Source organism: Ambystoma mexicanum, chromosome 2q (assembly GCF_040938575.1).
Source record: "Ambystoma mexicanum isolate Mex_15411 chromosome 2q, UKY_AmexF1_1, whole genome shotgun sequence".
Taxonomy (NCBI): Eukaryota; Metazoa; Chordata; class Amphibia; order Caudata; family Ambystomatidae; genus Ambystoma; species Ambystoma mexicanum.
In genome coordinates, this window is record NC_090924.1 from 28,772,760 (window position 1) to 28,793,665 (window position 20,906).

Consider the following 20,906-nt stretch of genomic DNA (forward strand, 5'->3'; position numbering starts at 1 on the left):
TGGTAAGATGTTGCATATTTTGCCTTTTCATGTTCCCCTCATCAACCGTAGCATTTAGGGCTCTCCCACAAACCTCAGTAACCATACACATCCATGTTGGCGAAGGTGCTGGACGGTAGGTAGAGTACGCCCTCTGCCCTTTCACCTAATTAGCGCCAGTTCCATGTGACTCCTTTTTGACATGCATGGGTTTCTTGATGCTCTTTTTTTTTCTTATTTCTTTTTTCTGCTGGTACGCCTTTAGTTAAATGTCCTTCTAATGGCAATCCTGAGGTGCAGACATTTGAATGATGACGACTTTTGCGCATCTTACTCAGAGCCCAGCGCATCCTTCCTTTGTGTTATCTTTTAGTTTGCTATCATTGCTTAAGCTTGAATGACTTGGCTGAATCGTGTTATGAGAAAAGTATTGAGTTTCAAGTGGTGAATGTTCAATGTTGCTCTTTTCTCTGGCACCTCATCTCATTTTGCTGAAAACTCTCCTTTCATTATCAACTTGTCGTGGGTTACTGTCCCCTTAGTCTTACCGGTCCACTGCACCAATTGCATATTCTTCTGTCTACTTTTCTTTTCCCTGTCTAAATATGCAACTTTGCAGTGCTATCATGAAACCAATGCATGCTTTTAAACAGTTATTGTCTTTAAAATTGCATATGGTTTATTTATTTAAAGTAACTCTAAAGTACCCAGTTTATAAAGCATTTGTCAACATACATTGCAGGAACTTCTTATGAGTTGTATTCCTTTTTTTAATATGACATATATTTTATTTATAGTAGATTAGTAGCAAAAAAATGCATGCCGAGAAGAGAGCAGATTTCCTTCAATATTCAGTATACTAACTCAGCTTTCTATATGCTAGGTCAATAATGCCACAGCACGAGTAATGACAAATAAAAAGACAGTGAACCCTTACACAAACGGTGAGTCTGCATTCCTATCAAGAAAACGCATATAGAAAATGTAATGTTCTGCATAAAATCACCATAGCAACTGTTTTGATGCACAAAAAGAAGGTCAGTGACAAAAATAATTGCCTCTATCTACGCTGCCAAAAATGTGTTACGAGCAAACCAATTCACTTCTGCAGTTTATTTGTTGTGGACGATAAACACAAGAAACCAAGCAATCGCTTTACCGTAAGCAAATGTCTCATCTCAGTTAATTTGGTGCCCTGCATTTAAAGGAGTAAGAAATGTTTGGATTTCCAAGGGAAAACCATGTTTGACAATGCAATATTATTGTATTAATTGAATACATGGAGACTAAAACGTTAAAAGGTTTTTAAATGTGAAAGTCCCATTGAAAATGCTTTTGTAAATCAGGCCCTCATTTCCCATTTCAGCATGTTTTGCGATTCAGATTCTTTGATGAAGGCTCTGTATGCTCGCAGTTTTTAATTTGAAGACAGACTCTACATATAGTTCAAAAAGTGGTTTCAATGAATGTAACAAAATAGTTGCATTCATTTGGTGCATACTATGCATTTTGCAATTAAAAGGTAATCTGTGCCAGTGTTGGGGTAACAAATGGAACTGGAATATTGGAACTAAAATAATGTAGAACCCCCTTCTTGGTGTCCTCCATTCGCCATATACCATCCCGCCGCCTGTTTGATCCGCCAGCAGTGTGTGCTGTGAGGTATTCCATTCAATATCCAGATCTGCACTTTTTTCATGTCAGCCCATAAAAAAAACAATGTTGAAATAATCGCACTGATGGCCATTGCTTCCATAGACATTTTAGATCAGAAGAGGGCAAAGGTCGGAAGTTACTTGATGATGTTCATGCTTCAACCCCTGTTTAAGTGCAGTTAGTACAGGTATTCCCAAATCATTGCCAGTGTCATGTTTGGGTTATTATGCCCAATAATATGTTGTTATTAACATACTTTCTATAGACCAATCCAGAATAAATCGATGCTTGGCTTGATGTTTACTTACAATTAATGCACAATGTCTCAATTTTCCATGACTACCTCTGGACTGCAGCACTTTTGACTGTACACAACCCACCTCATAACATGAAATGAATCTCACGATGCAAGCACATAACAAAGCATATGGGATTTGCTCTCATTATGAGCCTGATTCAAAAAGCTTTTATCAATGAGAAAATCCCACAAAAATGCTTTGTAAAACATTCCTTTTGTGTTTTGTTCTATATCCATTTAGTTTATCCCATAGCTACACCTGGATGTCTTTGATGGGGTGTCTTTTATCACACCGAGGGAACTGTATCTGATACTGTCTACTCTAGGCCAACATTCTCAAGTTTAGCAAGGGAGATGGAACACTCACTAGCACTATAACAGATGAAAACACGTGTGCAATATTGCCCAACCTTCTAATGATTTTGGTGCATATTAACATTTCTCTAAACCTTGTCGTATATTTGTTCGAACCATCTTCATGCACACAGCTGTGTGTGAAAATGTGCCTGACACCTTTCAAATCTCTGCTGGACCCTCTAATCCCAGCACCTACATTCAGTGAATTGTGTCAAGCCTGAAATGAAAGACTACGGCAGCCCGAGACTGATGTATTGCATATCCTTTCACTGAGTAGTGTATGTGCTCCTTCATCCATGCCTCTGTACAAGTTTCTGTAGCCCCATATTTAGGGCCTAATTCATGGAACATTTAGTGCAGTGCAAACAAGTTGAACTGGTCCTGATTCACAGAGCAGTGCAAAGTGTAATTTTGCAGAGGAAAGTCACCTTGCACTGCAAAAGTACTCTTTGCACTGCCCATTTAGCACAGTGAATAGAATACTTGTTCAGTGCAAAGTGACTTTGGTATGCAAAAATACATTTTGCACCGCTCTGTGAATCAGGGCCAGTTCAAAATTTTTGTTGGCAGTTTAAAGTCACTTTGCACTAGTGCAAAGTCACTTTACACCGTGCTGAAAGGTCCATTAATTAGGTCGTAAGACACATTGGTATGTTCTTGTTGCATCAGTCTCATCTTTGCAATGATTGTGGGTAGATTATTGATTTAAAAAAAATAAAAAATAAAGATTATGGTCCTGGTTCATAGGATTCTTTGCACGGTTCAGGGTGACTTTGCACTGCTGAATAGTAGCTTTCCACTGCCGCTACAAACCCTGATTCACTGAACTGTGCAAGTGTATTTTTGCAGTGCAAAATCAGTGCAAAATAATTTTTTACTGCAAAAATGAGTTTGTACTGACTTTGTACTGACTTTGCACTGCAAAAATACACTTTGCATAGTTCCATTAATCAAGTTGTATGTCGGCGGACAAAGTCACTTTTTAGCAGTGCAAAGTCACTTTCACCCCTGCAAAAAATTCCATGAATCGGGCCCTTAACCTCTGCTATGTACTATGCCCCGAAAGAAAATGCGTCAAACAAACGCTTGTCTAAATAAGTTTGCCCAGCTGATTGAACTGGCCATATGTGCGATGGAGGCATGCTCTGCTGCCGCTTGTCAACTGTGCTCCAGAAACTTGCAAGGCAGTCGCGTTTTTCCATCTCTTCCTGCTGTGTGTGTGTGTGTTGAGTGGTTAACCCTTCCTTTCACTGATTTCAGTCTCATCCCGCTGCAGACCTCACACTTCTACTTGAATTATATCAGCCCATTTGTTATCCCATCTCTCTTTCGCTCTTATCTCTAGTTTCTCTGTGAGTTTTTGCTCTATACAGGCATACCTTTAAACCTTTACCCCCCTCCCTCAGGACGCTTCTCCCTATCTTTTCCTCAGGCCCGCTGATGTTATTTGCTCTACAGATCTTTACATTTCTTTTAATTATTTCATACTCCTGTTCTTTTCACCTGTTTCCCATGAGTCTCATGCCATCATTAATTATACCCTCCTTCTTCCTTGATCTGTTTCACATCCTTTTGCACTCTTCTACTGTCTGCATCTCATCCTGTCGACTGATCGCGTGTTCTCACCTTTGCCTGCGATCAGAAGGTTTTCTACTGAAACCTGTATTTACGGTAATAAGATATAAGATGATGCCTCAATTCTGGTGAAGTAATTCTGGTGACGTTGTACTTTCAATGAATAGAAGAAGATTGGGAATTTTGAAAACGACTGTAGACTTATTTGGGATGGGTGGAAATTCCAACCCATAAGACTACTACTGTAGGTAAGGTGATAGGGGCACACTAAATGGTCAGTCAACATGGTTAACAATGTATAAATGCAGACATCATGATGTTAATCTGCGTACCTGCATGAAGTAAGGATAAGCAGATGGAAACAGCAAAAAGAAGCAGCGAGAAATCGGGGGAAAAAGAAGGAACTTTATTTCTTGAGATTCACTCTGACACCCTCAAGTGAGACTCGGTCTTCCCATCAAGTGCCTTTGAGAAGCATCAGTAGTCCAAGTAAACAGACACACCACAGGTTCGCTATGTAATTAGACAATGGCAGACACCCGCAATAATCTTATTATACAGCCAGCAGGAGCGTTCTCTGGGAGCATTACTCATGTTAGAAAGCAGGTGTTGTCAGAAGAAGTTCAGGATGTCAATGAGCCGCTGAATTAATGAGGAAAGTACAATGGGCTGACTGACTACAAGTTTGAACAACATTTCTGACTTCTCATGTTTATACGAGAAGATGTAGAGCTGCGACACATCAACAGAACCACGTTTCTTAAAATGTGGAGTTGAAGTTACTTTGTTGCTACACAACAGATGTTTGGGATGAGCCAAGGGGTCCTTCTAATACAGAACAGGAACACCCTCCTTGGGATTAGTCCAATTGAAGAGTGCCAGAATAGATGTGAGGACTATATATTGGGGTGCTGTTCTCTCCCACCTTCTTTAAAGCCCAAGACAGTCCATGGGCTATAGGGCCTAGAGGACTCTTCGTCACAAATCTTCTTGACGTGGGCATAACACCCACCCGTGTATTTGTAAACAACACCAGGGGGCTAGTGCCTGTCTCACTTCTTTCTGATCAATATTTTAAGTGCCATAATCAAATGTATGGAATGAGGAGTTATTATTAGGAACTACCCCTATCCTTCTCCCAAAAAGGATAGTAGTGTCCTTCAAACTATAGCATAAGCCTCACCCTTTCTCTTTCTCAGTAAGGGAATTGGTGTTATTCTGACCAGTAAGGAATATATTTTCTTTCTCTTTCTAAATAACAGATACAACTACCCATGCTAACAGGTAATGTGGCCATCACACAGATAAGGGATACGTTGCAATTCACAATGGAAGGCAGATCTTTTGGGTTCATCAGATGCAGGGTGACACAATAGTGTGGCATCTCCTGAGTGTCAGGCACAGTGGGAGATCATTCCTTCCAGCAAACCCAAGACCTTCAGTGGTTGGTCTTTCCCAGGGCTCAGCTCCCACCTCACAGTTTCTGGCTTTTGGCTTTTGCCTCTGCTGCTGTATTTGTGGCTACCTATCCTGCTGCTACCTTGGTCGACCCCGCTGCCTCTCTCCTCCAACACACTCTCTACCTCTTCCTGGTTTTATATCAGCCTTACCTTCAAAACCTCTCTCGATGGTTTCTAGTCTTAATATCTTAATAGCTGTGTGATGGGCCTGTATATGTGTTGTCAACTTTAGCTGACAGGTTTTTCCCTGTCACTGAGGGTCCATGCTCCACCAACAGATCCAAAGTCCACCAGCCAACTTCACTCTGGGTGTAAGTCCTGCCACCACAATGGCTCCGGAATTGGACCTCATTGTTGTCAGCCTTGTCTCCCAGTAGCCGTTATGCGTTTATGTCACTTCCACTCTGCCCTGTTTATCCTTGACAGAGATCTTTCAATCCATTTTGGTAAAGTTAATGTCTGGTCTGTTGCGTTCAATGACGGTCTGATTAACCTTGAGCAGGATATTTAATTACCACCTGAAAATTGCTACCTTCCCACAGATTTCTCCTCTACTATTGTGGGAAATGATCTTCACCAAAGCTCATGCCTTAGAGATTGCATTTTAAGAAGAAAAATTGCAATGGGTTATTGGGCCCCATGGGCCGCAGTGGCAGGTAACTGCTGTGAGTGCAGGGTAACTACTATTCACAAGGTCTCTAAGGCTGGAAGGCGATTCTGTCACTTCATTTACCTTAATACATGTATTTATTTATTTATTGTTTGCTTGTTAGGCGGGTATACAGTGAGTCAAATCTATTTCAAAGCTCCGACACACATGCGATTGAAAACATTAAATACATTGGAGAGAAAAAAAGGACAAACCCACTATGTCTTGCGACTATTCTGAACATGCAAGTTCAGCAAGGAAGCAGGGAGTGGGGGTAGGTGCTGGGGTGTTTGTGCTAGTGGGAGTGTGACAGATGAAGTGCATTGTATGGTAAGTGCTACATGGCCTGAAGCCGCATTGGATGGAAAAGTGCAAGCTTCCAGGGCGGAGGCCGAAGGGTGCCAACGTAAGTACTGAAGGGAGACAGAAGCTGGAGCAATTGGGTCTGGGATGTCGCAGCCCGAGGATACAAAAGGACCCACAACACCAATCACAGCAACAGTGAGATTAACAAAGGAGGGACGAAGGTAAGGAGGCGGTAAAGAGGAAAGTCTTGAGGAGCTTCCGGAATTTAAGAAAGTACTGCTCAAGACGCAGAAGAAGGTGGAGGCTGTTCCCTAGGAGGGAGCTAGATGCGGAAAGCGATTGACCTTCCGCCCTCTGCTTAGTGAAATGTTTTACACAGAAAGAGTTGGTGCCAGAGGAATGTAGAGGTCTAGAGGGTGAGTATTTAATGAGAGAGGATAGTAGGTAGTGTGGTCTCTGGCCCCAGGCAGCCTTGTGAATGATGCAGAGGGATTTGAATTTAATCTGGGCAGCAACTGGGAGCCAGGGAAGACTTATTAGGGCAGGAGATATGCAGTCCCTGGGTTTAAGGCCAAGGATAAGTCTTGCTGCTGTATTCTAGATTAGCTGGAGAGGTCGCAGAGTATACGAATGTAGATTCAGGAGTAGGCTATTGCAATAGTCAAGCATAGAGAGAACCAGGGCTCAGGTAACATTGAACTTCTGGGGAAAGTGAGAACAGGGAGAATTCCTTTGAGAAGGAAGAGTTGAAAGTGACACTTCTTGGCAATGTGCCGGGTGTGAGGGAGGAAGGAGATAGAGGAGTCGAAGATGACTCTAAGGATTCTGGCTTCAGATGAAGAAGCAGGGGGAGAGCCCATGGAGGAAGGCCAGAGTAAAGGGAAGCAGGAGGGAGCAGGGGTCCCAATGGAAAGGATTTCACTTTTCTGGCAGCGATCGTTGGAAGGGCACCAGAACTCGATGGCAGTCGAGTATGCTGGAAGGTGCAAGGGGATCAGCAGGAAGTTCCGAAAAGAGTTGTGTGTCGTATGCATAACACTGGACGTTGGGGGAGAAGGTGGAGATGAGGTGTGCCAGCAGAGCAAAGTAAATGTTAAAGACCCTAGGGGAGAGGTTAGCTCCCTGGGGGACACCACAGGTGGAGAAGGAAGAAGGTTTGGAGGAGGTGCCCAGGATGACTTGGGAAGAGCAGTCAGTTAGGAAGGAGGTCAGCCAGTCCACTGGCATTCTGAGATACCAAGGGTATCATGTAGACTTCGTATGAGGATAGAATGGTTGACTGTGTCAAAGGTAGAGGAGAGATTGAGTAGGATGAGGGCAGCTGGGGAGTTGGAGACCAGAGATGCGAGCAGTTCTTCTTAATGGGTGTTCCGAAGAGCAATTTCCATGCCTCTGGATGATCAAAATCCAGATTGATGGTCATGAAGACCATTAACAGTCCAGTGCGCGAGGTGAGTTGAGGAAATGCCAACTTCTCCAGCAGTTTCCAGAGGAAGGGGGTGCTGGAGATAGGGCGGTAGTTGGCTAGTCAGGTAGGGTCTGCTGAAGGTTTTTTCAGGAGACGGCACACAAGGGAGTGCTTCATCCGGTGTCAAAAGGGTGGTTGCAGAAATCAGCAAGTGCAGGGGCAAGAGAGCCAATGTTGTCCTTGAAGACTCTGGATGAGAAAGGGGAAACCTGTGTGGAAGAGATCTTAATGGAGCGGACAGCACTGGTAAATTCTTCAGGTGTGGCAGGTGAAGGAGGAGAGGGAGGAAGGCGGTTGGTTAGGGGCCAAGGGAGGCAAGGGAGTGAGGAATGGGTTGGGAGGGTGAGCAATAAGTGTGTTCAGTATGTCCTGAGTCCTGCGTTTTGATGGGGAAGTGTATGGCCAGTGCATTTCAGAGGGCCTGGCAAGGAAGAAGGGAGGAGGAGATTGCGGATGGGCTGGCTAGTTCCCTGCAGATTTTGAAAAGTTCAGCCGTGTTGTTGGATGCACCAGATACCTGTACCGCAATGTGGGTGATTTTCTTGGCACAGATGGAGAGTCTGTATTGCCTCTGGAGCAGGGGTTTGTCAGTTTGTCAGAGGATGAGCCAGAGGCTTGCCATTTCTGTTCCGCAGCTATGCACTTTCATTTCAGGGCTCCAAGTTCGGAGTCATACGAGGTGTTACACTTTGAGTTATGTTTCAGGCAGATCCTCATGACTGGGACAAGAATATCAAGGGTATTGGTGATGGCCAGGTGGAGGTTACTAAGAGCAGAGTCAGTGGTAGAGTAAGAGGTAGAGCGACAGGGGGATGAAGGTGAATGTGAAGGCAGCAGCTGTCACTTGATTCATCGGGTGGATGTTTGTGAATGAGTTTGGCAGGGCTTTAGGGGTTGCAGTCAGAGGGCCAAAGGAATCCAGATGGGGGGAGAGGAGAGATTGGTCTGACCAAGAGATAGGGGTGACAGGGTTAGGCTGGAGAGAGAGAGGTCAGAGTGGATGAGGGTGTCCAGAGTGTGTTCAGCCGAGCCGGTTGGACCAGAAGGGAGAATGGAGAGGGATAGAGGGCAATGAAGAGAGTGGATTCTATGACAGGGGAGCCCAATTGGATGGTTAAATCACCCAAGAGGAGGAGGTTGGAGGTGGTTGAAAGTAAGGAAGAACAGAAATCACCCAATTCAGAGAGGAACCAGGTAGTAGCACCTGGATGCAGGTAAATGGTAGCAATGGTCAGGGAGGAGGAGAGAGAGATGACCAACTTGCATACTAGGCTCTCTAAGAGTAGGGCTGGGTGGGTAAGATTGAAGAAAGAACACAAAAAGGGAAGGTTAAGCAACCCCACTGCCATCACGATGAGGTTGAGGCTTGGAAAGGATCTTGAAGTGAGTCAAAAGCAGTGACTGTCCTGGCATTGAACCATGTCTCAGTAAGAGCCAGAATGTCAAGGTCAGTGTCTTCAAGAAGGAGGACGATGTCAGCAGACTGTTTCTCGACAGAGCGGGAGTTAAGATACGCAAGGTGGAAGAGGTCTCTGAGTTTGAAGGATTCTGAGGTGAAGTGCAAGGGCATGGTACACGAGACAGAGGGGGAGTGACAGAGAGAGTGGTAGGGGAGAGGCAGGAGAAGGAAGGAAGTTAATGAGGGACAGCAGGATTCAGACACAGAGAAGGAGGTTGGGATGAGGACCCTGAACCAGGTTAGTAGATATTCAACGTGATGGTTAGAAGCCAGGGAATTTGAGTGAGTAGCACCAAGAAGACAAACGGCTGAATTTCACTGTTGCAGATCATATTTCTCCAATCAGAACAGGAACCTGAAGATGGGTGATGTCTCTGCAGCTCAGTCTAAACAGTCACTAGACAGTCTAAACATTTTTCCCAATTCTGGTTATTTAGTAGGTTTACTAGGATGCAGAGGACACTATAGGCCTGATGATGAAGGAAGGTGCCACACCTTTCCCCAAATAATACAATATCCAACTTACATTGTTCTGTTTTGACAACAATTCATGTAACAGCGGTGGGGGTCAGTGGAGGGGTGCATTACCACTCAATTTCTTGGTGCACTCCAGTTTTACAAAGCTATGCACACAAAAGTGCCAGAAAAAGCCATTCCTTGCATACCATACTGCATTGAACTCCTGGTTCCTACAATAAGTAGGTAAGTGGCAAGTGCACATGCCCAAATTGGCATAATAATTCACGAATCAAGCCCATGTTTTAGGCCCAGATTCAGAGGAAAGGCTCACTGCAATGATTGTGCGCCAGTCTCTGTAGTAATAGTACTAACATTGTCTGTTTGTGCTCTTTTACTATTACTTGGGTAATCCCATATAGCTAAGGTTGAGAATGCTAGCACAAGCTCTCAGGAGTGGATCAAACTAAATGAATTACAGGGTTATACTGTATTACTTTAAATAAAAATGTCTGTTGTAAATATGTTATACCTTTTAAGGTTAGTTAGACTTATCATGTACATTGAAAAGAAACGAACATCAGTAAGAGGGCAACATCTCTCTGTGAAAACATAAGGACTATTTAACTACACACATTTGGGTAAGACTTGTCATAATTGGGTCTGCCAATCACTGAGGTACAGTCAATCCCATACATTGTGTAGTGGTGCTCTAGAGTGTATCAGGCCATCCTTGGCCTAAACACTATGTTATGATTAGAGGATCATTTTAGGCTGTACACCCAGTTTGAGTGTGATTTGATAATCTGACCAGGAGATAGGCTATTCCGAAACGGGTTAATGTTAGGGTCAAAACTGAGGCAGTTGGGGAGGATTTTCAACTGCAGCATTATTCTTGGATACCAGGAGATTGTGTCCCTTTATTTTTATTACCCCTAAATGATGACTTGGATCTCAGTCTCAAAAGTAGAATAAAGCAGCAGAGTTTATAATAAAAACAGAACAATGGCACAATGCTGGTGTTGGCTCACAAATTTAAAATGATCAACATGTAACCTTGGTGTTGGCAGCCCCAGATCTCAAACAATATGCCCTGGGATTGTCTGATTCATATTTCCTCGGTGCACCAATTTCTTCTGCTTGCTGACTCAAGTGATTTGTACTGACTGTAGCATCAAAAGTCCCAAATCCGTATGGGAAGGCGTTCATTGAAGACTTGTATGTCAGAGATGTGAGTCTGCTAATAGTCACATTGGACAAGTTAATGATTCAGGCTGCCCCCTCCCCACCCCTTCTCAATTGGTGGAGAATAGGTGAGGCAGTGCACTGGGGGAATTATGTGGGTTCAATGAGAGAGTTGGCTCTGAAAAAGCAGGTTTTTATTACATAGCAATTTAATTCCAAGGCTATGACAATTGTTAATAATGTCTCTTTTCTTGGCTCTTTGATAGCAGTAGCGGGATATTAGTATTTACCCATGCTTTAAGACTCAAAGCGCACACAATTTGAGGAATATGTTGTAACATGTCCTGCCCTGAGAATAATAGTGAGCAATGACCTTGGCCTCACTCTGGGTAATGGAAGCTTTATTCCCAACGATGTCCACAGAAATGTAATAGCAGAAGGCATTGCATTGTCTAGCCAGTTCTGTAGCAGGGTTCTTCCCGCAACTGAAGCAGACAAACCAAGCAACTATGTAAACATTTTGACGGTGACCCAATTATTGGCATATTCAGGCTTCTATTGATTCTTTCTCAGCAAATTCTCAAAATGAAATCCATTCAAAATTCTAGTTATCCTTGCCATGCCGGCCATCTGACCTTGACCTGTCTTGGTTCTGGAAACCCAAAATGTGACATTAGGACCATATATGTCCATATCTGTTATGCTTGTGCACCCTAAATATTTCTTGCTGCAATTCCTCAGTATTGGTTCTTAGAGGGGACAACCAGTATGCCAATTGGCTTTCTTGAACTAGGTTTTGCTCCATGAATTCCTTAACAATATCCATTAGTCAGAGTCATGCCATACCAATCCGACCAATCAAGGTTACTTAACTAGGACAACATAGAGTAACAGAGGACATCGAATGCTCAAGGCACATAGAAATAATGGCATCCTTGAAAGTATGTTGGGAGGCCCGGGAGGATAGCTCAGGGACAACAAGCATGCCTTGGAAGCACGACGACTTGGACCGACAAAGGTTCCATACTCGGGTCCATGCTTAGAAACCTCTTCTTATTAGGTGCATTATAAATACCCAATTAAAATTACAATTGGGTTCATTGGTGAAAGGTTAAACAACACAAGTGAATCATGCATGCCCCACAGATATTCACCTTAGGAATTTCTGTTTTACACCTGCTGATTCACTCCTTATTGCTACCTACTACTCCATGCTCCCGCATATATAGTATACTTTGCACATTCTAGCCCATATTCTGCTACACAACTGCAAGGTACACATTATTAACTATGCTCAAAGACAAGCATTATATTCCCTGCTTATTGTCACCCAGCATACCACCACTTTAAAACATATGTTATATTCTGGTGACAGTCACTTCACTCATCATAAACCAACCGTAACATAAGAAAGAGAAACTCATAAAGAGGGGAGATTTAGAATGATGAAATACTTCTTGGCTAGAAGAAGTAGAATGAGGTGATGGTGTAAGAGATACTTCATACTATGCCCAATCTGGAACCTCAACCTGGCAAAAAGGTGATTTTATCATAGATGATAAAAAAAAACAGATAGTATACCTCCTTTGTCTTAGGTAGCATTGACCAAGGGCAGTTTCTAATCTCAGCAGATGTGGATCACTAAAGGAAGCATCCAAATACATTACAGTGGAGTAAATGCTAAACAAAGAGGAATGTCCAACCAAGTCTACATAAATATAGCACTCTTCGCATACACAACACAGAAAACACTATAAATCCATCCATGAAAGGGAGTGATGTCAAAAATAAAGTGTGAACAATCAAACAGTATTTCTTCTTGCTTTGTGCCCGAGGTTAGGGCTGGTTGTAAGCACATCTAGTACTGGGGCTGGGATTGGGCCCTACTCCTCTGTTTTTAGTTCTTTAGTTTGCATGATGAATTGATGGTGTTAGATCTAGCTCTATTACTGGGATATATATTTGAAAATGGTACACAATCTGTAACATGCAAGGATTAAAGTGCTATAAAAGAGATGGAATAGCGGTTGGGGGTAGCTGTGCTCACGCTACGCTAATTTGCCAAAATGTTACAGGGTGTGGACATTCGCTGCCCCAGGTACCATAACGTATACCCGAACCTTAAAGTGATTTTCAAGGATTAGGTTGGGTACCTGAGTATGGCGCTGGTTCCTCTAGATCAATGTATAAGTAGTCTTTAAGTATTTTACAAAGAGACATTAGAATAGAGGTACAAATAAATGTGATTTTATTCTGCAATGTGCCCTTTCATTGATTGACACGTGTTTTGACCAACTCTGGTCTTTTTCAAAATAAGGCAATTGTTCTTCTTAAGTCCTGTCACTTAGGAGAAGTGTGAGTTCACTGTATGCATAAATGAAATGGGGTGTATTCCCTAGAATCCTGAAATAATGGCAATCCCTGTGTTACGGTGTGATCCCGTACCGAACGGCGCACAGGGTTAGAACAGTTATCCCCTCAGGATTCTACAGCAGTCAGAAGTGATTTTTACTGACTTGGCAAATGGTTCAAACATGGGCTACTTCTAATTACACATTGTGTTTTTATTTTTGTGTGCATCTTTTGCAGTGGACCAAGGGTTCTTTGTTCTTTGAACAGTTGTTGGGTTGCAGACATAGGGAATTCTGGCATATCCAACATTGTAAAAACGAGATTGCTTCCTCTGAGTTCCCAGCCAGCCATATCTGGGCTGACTGCCCCCTGATGAACAAATACCATGCATCCCATTTCTAAATTCCTTTCCTTTATCACCCCTTGCTGTAAATATCATTCCTTCAGAATTCCCTCCTGCACGCCTGGATGGAGGATAAATCCAGTCTGGTTAACAAATGGCTTTCCCGTGATTGGCTGAATGCAGTTGGCTTCAGTTTTCACTAAGAAGGGAACATAAAAAGTAAATGAGGTTTTAGGTTGGGGGCTGCAAAACTACACACTTATCCAGATACAATCACAGTCAGGCAAGCTTTAGCACTTTTAAATGTCATGAACATTATTGGCCATGTGTGTATTTCTCGCCATACTGCTACACATGTCTTAGGCAACAACTGCTTTACGAGATATCCAACTTGTTAAGTGGTAGTGCTGCTAAGCCACTAGCTATGGCAGAATATTTAAGAATGCCAATGGAATTTGAACATCGGGGTTAATTTGGGAAATTAACCCACTTAATGATACCCAAGTATTTGAGCACATCAGTCCTGTGGATTGACTTTAAACTTGCTTCCACTAATACCTTTAGTGCCTGGGATGCAACAATAATAATTCACAATTTTAAAATGGACAACAGACAGTCGCCTGCTTGTCATACACTCATATCGTTATTTGATAGTGCTTTTAATTTTTTTGAGAAATGTGGTCTTGGCAAAAGTGGAAGACAGATTCAAACTAGGGAGAACATCACCACAGTTTAATTGGGCTTTGAAGAGGGTTTAGATGCTGAAATACCATTATTTAACCTAAATGTGATATTGGACAAATCTGTTTTTGTAAGGAAGGAAGCTATTCATGCCACATTTATGGATCTTGTGTGATAGATCAAAATGTTGGCAAGTATTCCTGGATCTGGGCATTCCAAAGCATTTTCTGAGATCACTAATAGCACGTCATGCCACAATACTGTTGACATTCTTTATAATAAAGAAGGAGCACCATCTATACAATTTGATGTCAACAGAAGGGACAAACAATGTTTCATTCTGACCCATCTGATATTTAATTTCTGTATAAACTCTTTATATAAGGTCGCCTTGGACATGGATGTGGATTCTTTGTGTTTTAACAAAGTTAGGATACAGGTTTTGTTTTATGCCAATGACTTGTATATATATAAAATATATTGGGGGTCATTAAAAGTTTGCCACAAATGGTGGCTTACAGGCAATCTTGACTTATCATTTCCGCTGCTTGATATCCTTGTATTACAAGCATATTACTGGTGGCAGAGTAACAGTATGTTCCCATTCCCAGTCTCATACGACTCCATAGGATGGGAACCACTGAAGCAGCAGCACCGTTGTTAACGGTGCTAACTCTTCAGCGAATTATCTGCCGGTAGCAGTCTGAACTACCAGCCGGTCAGGCCTGCCGGAAGTTCACTGCCCCTACTGGCAGACTCAGGGCCCTATTGTCATCCAGGTGTTAAGTATCGAAAAGGACGTTAAAAGGCTTAACGATCTTTTCGGTACTTAAGACCTATTTTGAAGGTGGCACATTCTCCGAAGTCAGAAGGAATGCGCCACTTTCGGAATACATGTGGCGGTTGCTAGAATGGGTTTGAAACCAACCTAGCAACCGCCACATGCGTAAACTGTCTTTTTGGAAGCCTATTCTTGTGGCACTCCTCCAGTTCAATATGTGCGCTAAACTAGCGCACATTTACGGTACGCTGTTGGTGCCGTTAAACTGGAAGAGTGCCACAAGAAGCCTTGTTTGGTGTAAATGGAAGTGTCCATACACCCGTGTTGTATATGGACACTTTAATTTACACCAAACCATTGCAGGATGCAACGTTGAAGCGCTCGCTATAAATGAAAGTGTTCATATACACTGCACGTGTGTATAGGGACACTTTTATTTAAACCAATGCGAGCAGCGCAGTTTATATGAACACTTTCATTTATACCAAAGCCAGCTGCTTCAACGTTGCAACATGCAAAGTTGAAGCTGCTTGCTTTAAATGAAAGTGTTCATATACACCACACGGGTGTATATGAACATTTTCCTATACACCAAAGTAAGCAGCGTCAACATCCTGCAATTTTGAAGCTGCTCGCTTTGGTGTATAGGAACTGTGTTCTCGGCAGCATTTTTGTAAAATAACGAATATGTCGTTATTTTACAAAAATTTTGCTGAGATTGGATTGCACCGGTAACACCTTAGAACAGGCGCAATCCACACAGAGCACTGTTGTGCTCTACGAGGACGCCCGGGCCCACTTGAGAATAGGAGCGGAGCCTGGGCATCCTCTTTTGGCGCAGTGAATCGTGCTATTTGGCACCTTCACTGTGCCAAGTTGAGAATAGGCCCCTCAGAGTATGCCGGTCCAGAAAAGGTGCTGCTACACATTGTTACAAGCACCTTATTTCCAGACCGGCATACTCATAATGACTGCCATAGTCTATATCTGAATTAGGTTGGACTCAATATAAATGCAAAACAAAAATAATTGGTATCTATGGTTTTTATTGTAAGATTACTTTAAGACACATGAGGAGGAGATAGAAAGGGTGCAATAGTGTACAGACATTGGAATAACATTTCACAAAATCCTCGCTCATGAGCTACAACTGAGAAGAGCAGGAAGGAAAATGGCCTGAGCTATAGTTGGAATGTACCACTTCTTTAAAAAGTGTACATTTCAACTGGTTGGATTAATGTTAAAATATACAAAGCCAACGTGGCATCAGTTGTGCTCAATTGGACTGCAGTTTGGGGTTTGTGACTATGTCCTGGCTCGATTCTTAGAACATTATTTTTGTAGATTCTATTAGACCTTCCACAGTGAGCCTCTACCTACGCAGTCCACAATAAACTCAGATTACAGCACCTTTAGGATCTAAATGATCCAACACAGTCTTGTTATTACTCAAGAATTGGGTAAACGCCAAAGCTCTACTTTACAGAAACACCCAATTGCAAGGGTAATTCCCTGGGTAGTTTTTGTTAAAAATTAACACAGAACAATAGAAGAGATACAAAGTGTAGAGGACTTGAAAGATGTAAATAGAGGTATCTCTTTAAAAGTAAAAGCAGCACTTTCTCAGTGATGGATAAATAATACAGAAGATTTCCGGATAATAAAAGCTTCTAATCGGACTCTAGAATAGATTTGCTACAATATTGGCATGCAAACCTAAAATTGTTACCATATTCCCATCATCAGATGTTGATTTCAAAAGCTCAGTTTAATTGTTGGTATCTCACCTCGGTGCTGGAACCTGAGAAAGTAATGCATGTCCTCCTCTTTTTGCTAAAATATATCAGGAGAAAGTCTCTTACTCGTGTATTAAGTACATATGGTTTTACACAATGTAAGATGGCATTGTTATTTATTTTATATAAATATTTAGTAATTTTCTTATTGAATGAAGGTTGTATTTATATTTGTTAGTACTTCTCAGAGTTTTAAATAATTTACATTAATATAAAATGTTAAACATTTATTTTACTGACAATATTTTGATTTATAGATACCCTTATTGCTTAAGTAAAGATTGCATAGTGTATTGCATTTTGTTATTTTAATGGATATTTTTTCCTAATACAGATAATTTGATTGGCACTTTTTGTGCCTATAAATTGAGGAGTTCCAAAAAGCAAATACATACTAGGCACTCACTTTCTTAGTGTTAATGTGCTTTTAGAGGAAAGTGCATAGAAGCACATTTGCCCTGCTGCATGCAACCACATTTCTGGATGGTATACATCTCGCTTAACAGCTATTTTATTATTGTAGGATTGTACACCCCAGAATGTTTAAATATTTGGAACATACCTGAAGGTTTCACCTCCAGGCGGATGGCATTTTGTCATAGTGAGAAAGAAAGAACTAAAAGGGAGAGAGGAGAAAAGGAAGTGAGTGTAGAGAAAAAGGGGAAAGTAAAGAGAAAGAGAGGAGAGTGTGAATGTAAGAGGGAGAGGGGCTGATTCATGGAATTATTTGTGCCTAAAAACAGAGATTTGTGCTCCATTCTGCCCGCAAATTCCTGTCTAACAAATGGGGATTTGCAGGCAGAATGGCGCACAAATCCCCGTTTTTCAGCGCAAAAATTCCATGAATCAGCCCCATAGAGTTTATGTCAGAGAAAGAGAATGATCTAGAAAGGAGAACAACACTTTATAGGGAAGGTTACATCACACATCATAATTGTGAGCCTTTTTTGACATTTGATATATTGCCCCCTCTTGAGAATCTTCAGCAAACATGGATTTACTTATTCATTTATTGTTGTATTGTTTGTTGGTTAAACTCTAATCTCTGTAGGCCCTATGACCATGTATTAAAAAATGACTTTAGGAACTTTTACTAACTTGACATGGCTTCAGTTAACCATTGTACTTCTTAAAATTTGAAGGTTTTGGTTATATTTGGGAAAACACATTCCACTGGGTTATCTGGATTTCTCTGGCTTCCAAGATTAACCACAAGATCGATGCAAAGTTCAATCAAAATAAGGTGTATTTTTACCAAATCGTTCACAAATACTTACAATCATTGCAATGAGGGGTGTTAGGTGTACAAAGGAATTTCACAACACCCATGCCATTTAAGAGATCACGAGTACAAAAAAGGTCCACTTGCTTGTGGAAAGGGATATTGCACAGGGACATTCCCTGATGCATTTGAAAACTTTTATGGTTTGACATGTTTAACATCCGTCCCTCCCATGACAGCACTTTTTCAGAAGACATGTGTGCAGGCCACTTCTCACTCTCTAATATTGAAATACATTTGTGCACTGTTATTCATATGTAATAACTAAAGCATCCTTAATCCTCTTGGCGTGTTTGCATATTGCAAATTGTGTCCAGTGCCCCCAAATATAGGCCTACTATTGCATTGTATAGAATCTGTTATAGATCTACGGAAATCTATTTCTACATCAAAGAGTGATATTAGTAAGCCTTCTATGCATTAACACATATGTCAGGCAAAGGTTGGAGTTCATTTTCCTGTTACAAAACACATTAATGTATTGAAACCAAAGTATTTACACTAACAACTGTATAACAAAGGCACCCAAGCACATGCATAAAAGAGCACACACTCTCACAGAGACACAAACATATATTGCATCTATGTGCATATTTTTGTATGAATGAACTCAGAACAATGCACTTGTCAATACACACAAATAGACACTGTGGGAACACAAACATGCATGCTTGATTTAGGACAATTTTCCATTGGTTAATTGTAGTTGAAAAATGTCATTTGCTTTCATACACTGTATAAGCACACTATTCTAATTGCCCCAAAAGCGCTGTTTGACCTGCTACCAATTATTTGGTAAATTTAGGAAAACCAGGCACATCATTTCAATGGAAACCTTAACAGGAAAAGGAAAGAACATTGAAACAAAACTTGTCACGTTGATGGCAAATATCCTCAGCAGTCATAGCCATTTTTTCAATTAGGCTCGCTTTCCAAGTCACTGTATTGTCTCCATTTGAGATCTCATTAGTGAGATTTTCTTAACAGGTCTTGAAAACTGTGGTGTGCAACATTTTTAATGAATGTGTCTTACATTTTCTTACCCACCAGATTTACAGTAACACAGCTCATACTGACAATTATTGAAATTGTTACTATCATTGGCACCCTGATTTTAAAATGGTGAATGTGCTCCCTCCTCTATGAACATTGTAATTGGGGCTGTATCCAAGTGACATAAACCAGAATGTCCTTTTAACTGTAATGAACATTTACACCTTATGATTCCCCCGGACACAATAAAACAGCAATAGAGACTTGACTGCGATTGAAATAAAATGTTCCAACATGATTTTTGTGGAGGACTAAAGATAAAGCTATGTTTACACCTATGTGCAGGGTTTTTCAAATACAGCCTCGAAGATTGGAAAGTAGGACAAAACCAGTGTTTGACAGTCAAGCCACATTTTACACAACTACACCTTTTTGGCCAGTTGAATGTCGACGGAAATGTGTTGTTTGCCTACCAAAATTATACAAAGTGTAGAATTTCATAATACAGGACACATAATGACATCTCTCAGACTGTGATGTGTGCAAAATTAATTCTGCCAGGAAAAGGCAGGGCCCATGTTTGGTATAACATCTTTGTGGTGCAATTTGATGCACCGCCCTGCACAGGACTGAGATGAAACTAGAGCAGCTCTAGTATATCTTCTCACCAGCAGCTAGTCACTATTTCATTTATATACTATATACTATATACTTTATATACTATATACACTCAGCATTCATTTTATTGCCAGAAAACATTGCCGTAGCTTTGTATCTGTCTGCAGTTATGACTGACTGTAATAGCATGGCATGCATTAGCCTTTTTGCAGCTGCTATTCAGTCCTTGAACCCTGCTATTGTACAACCACAGTAATTCACAGAGCACTCCAGCTTCCAAAAGGACAGACAGTACCACTGGGGAACATATTGCTTTTACTGTTAAACTAGAGTTGCAAAAATGGAAATATATTGAGTACTTCATATGTTGTTACTGGGAACACTTGGGTTCGAACACCCACCAAGTTTAAACCATCACTGAAACACCAACATTATTTAAGTTTATATTCCAGTGTGTTCCTCTGGAATAATTTGCTGTGGTTAATGTTCATGTTCAAAAGAATAAACGTCATTTAAGTAGACTTCCAAATTTTAAATTGTAGACCAACAAAAATAGGCGAACAATGATCAGAGGCACCAATTGCAGAAAACATTATGTTACTGAAAATTCAAAATAACGGCCGGGAGAGTCATTCAGTCTTGTGAGACTGAAAAATTGAGAACTCACCTCGCACACATCAAATAGTAGTATTTAAAGACGAAAACCAAAAAATTTGAATACATTTGTGTACAATCTAAACATTATTTGTAACTACATTCTAAGCACCTCTTTGGCTGCTGGCTATATAAAAAAAGAAAGGTAGCAGAAATTGCCCCATTCTAATTGGTTAATACATTTCTCTGTTCTGATTAGTTAGTACAATAACAGGTTACTTTTAGATGTGCATCCCCCCACAGCTGACTCAATCATGTGCAGTCAGTATGAACATCGAAATCTGCCATCACAAACAATAAACTAAATACAAGGCCATGCTACTTCCCACACCTGCAGCATGTCCTTGTTACTATTGCATACTTGTCTGGCTATGCCAAGGATGGAAACCATGATTTCATAGTGTGCTCTACTCCCTCGGAAAAGAGTTCACAAGCAAGTGCAACAGAGGCATGATCTTAGAATAATAGCTAGTATTTGTGCTGCCAGGCTATGTGGCAGATGTGAAATCTAATTCAAAATGGCAGAGACACTCAAATAACATGGCGGAACAGTCAGGG

The 20,906-nt window shown here is 41.3% G+C and overlaps 1 protein-coding gene across 21 annotated transcripts in view; it reads left to right on the forward strand.

Moving 5' to 3' along the window:
* Positions 1–20,906, forward strand: part of RBFOX1 (RNA binding fox-1 homolog 1) — a 1,014,010-nt gene that overhangs the window by 598,860 nt on the left and 394,244 nt on the right. For all 21 annotated transcript variants that reach the window (XR_011303135.1, XR_011303137.1, XR_011303136.1 and 18 more), the window contains exon 6: positions 863–923. Coding sequence is in view for 18 of the 21 variants with exons in the window: in XM_069646785.1 (XP_069502886.1) it covers positions 863–923 (61 nt within the window). In the remaining 3 variants the exon portion in view is untranslated. The remainder of the gene's footprint in view (positions 1–862; positions 924–20,906) is intronic.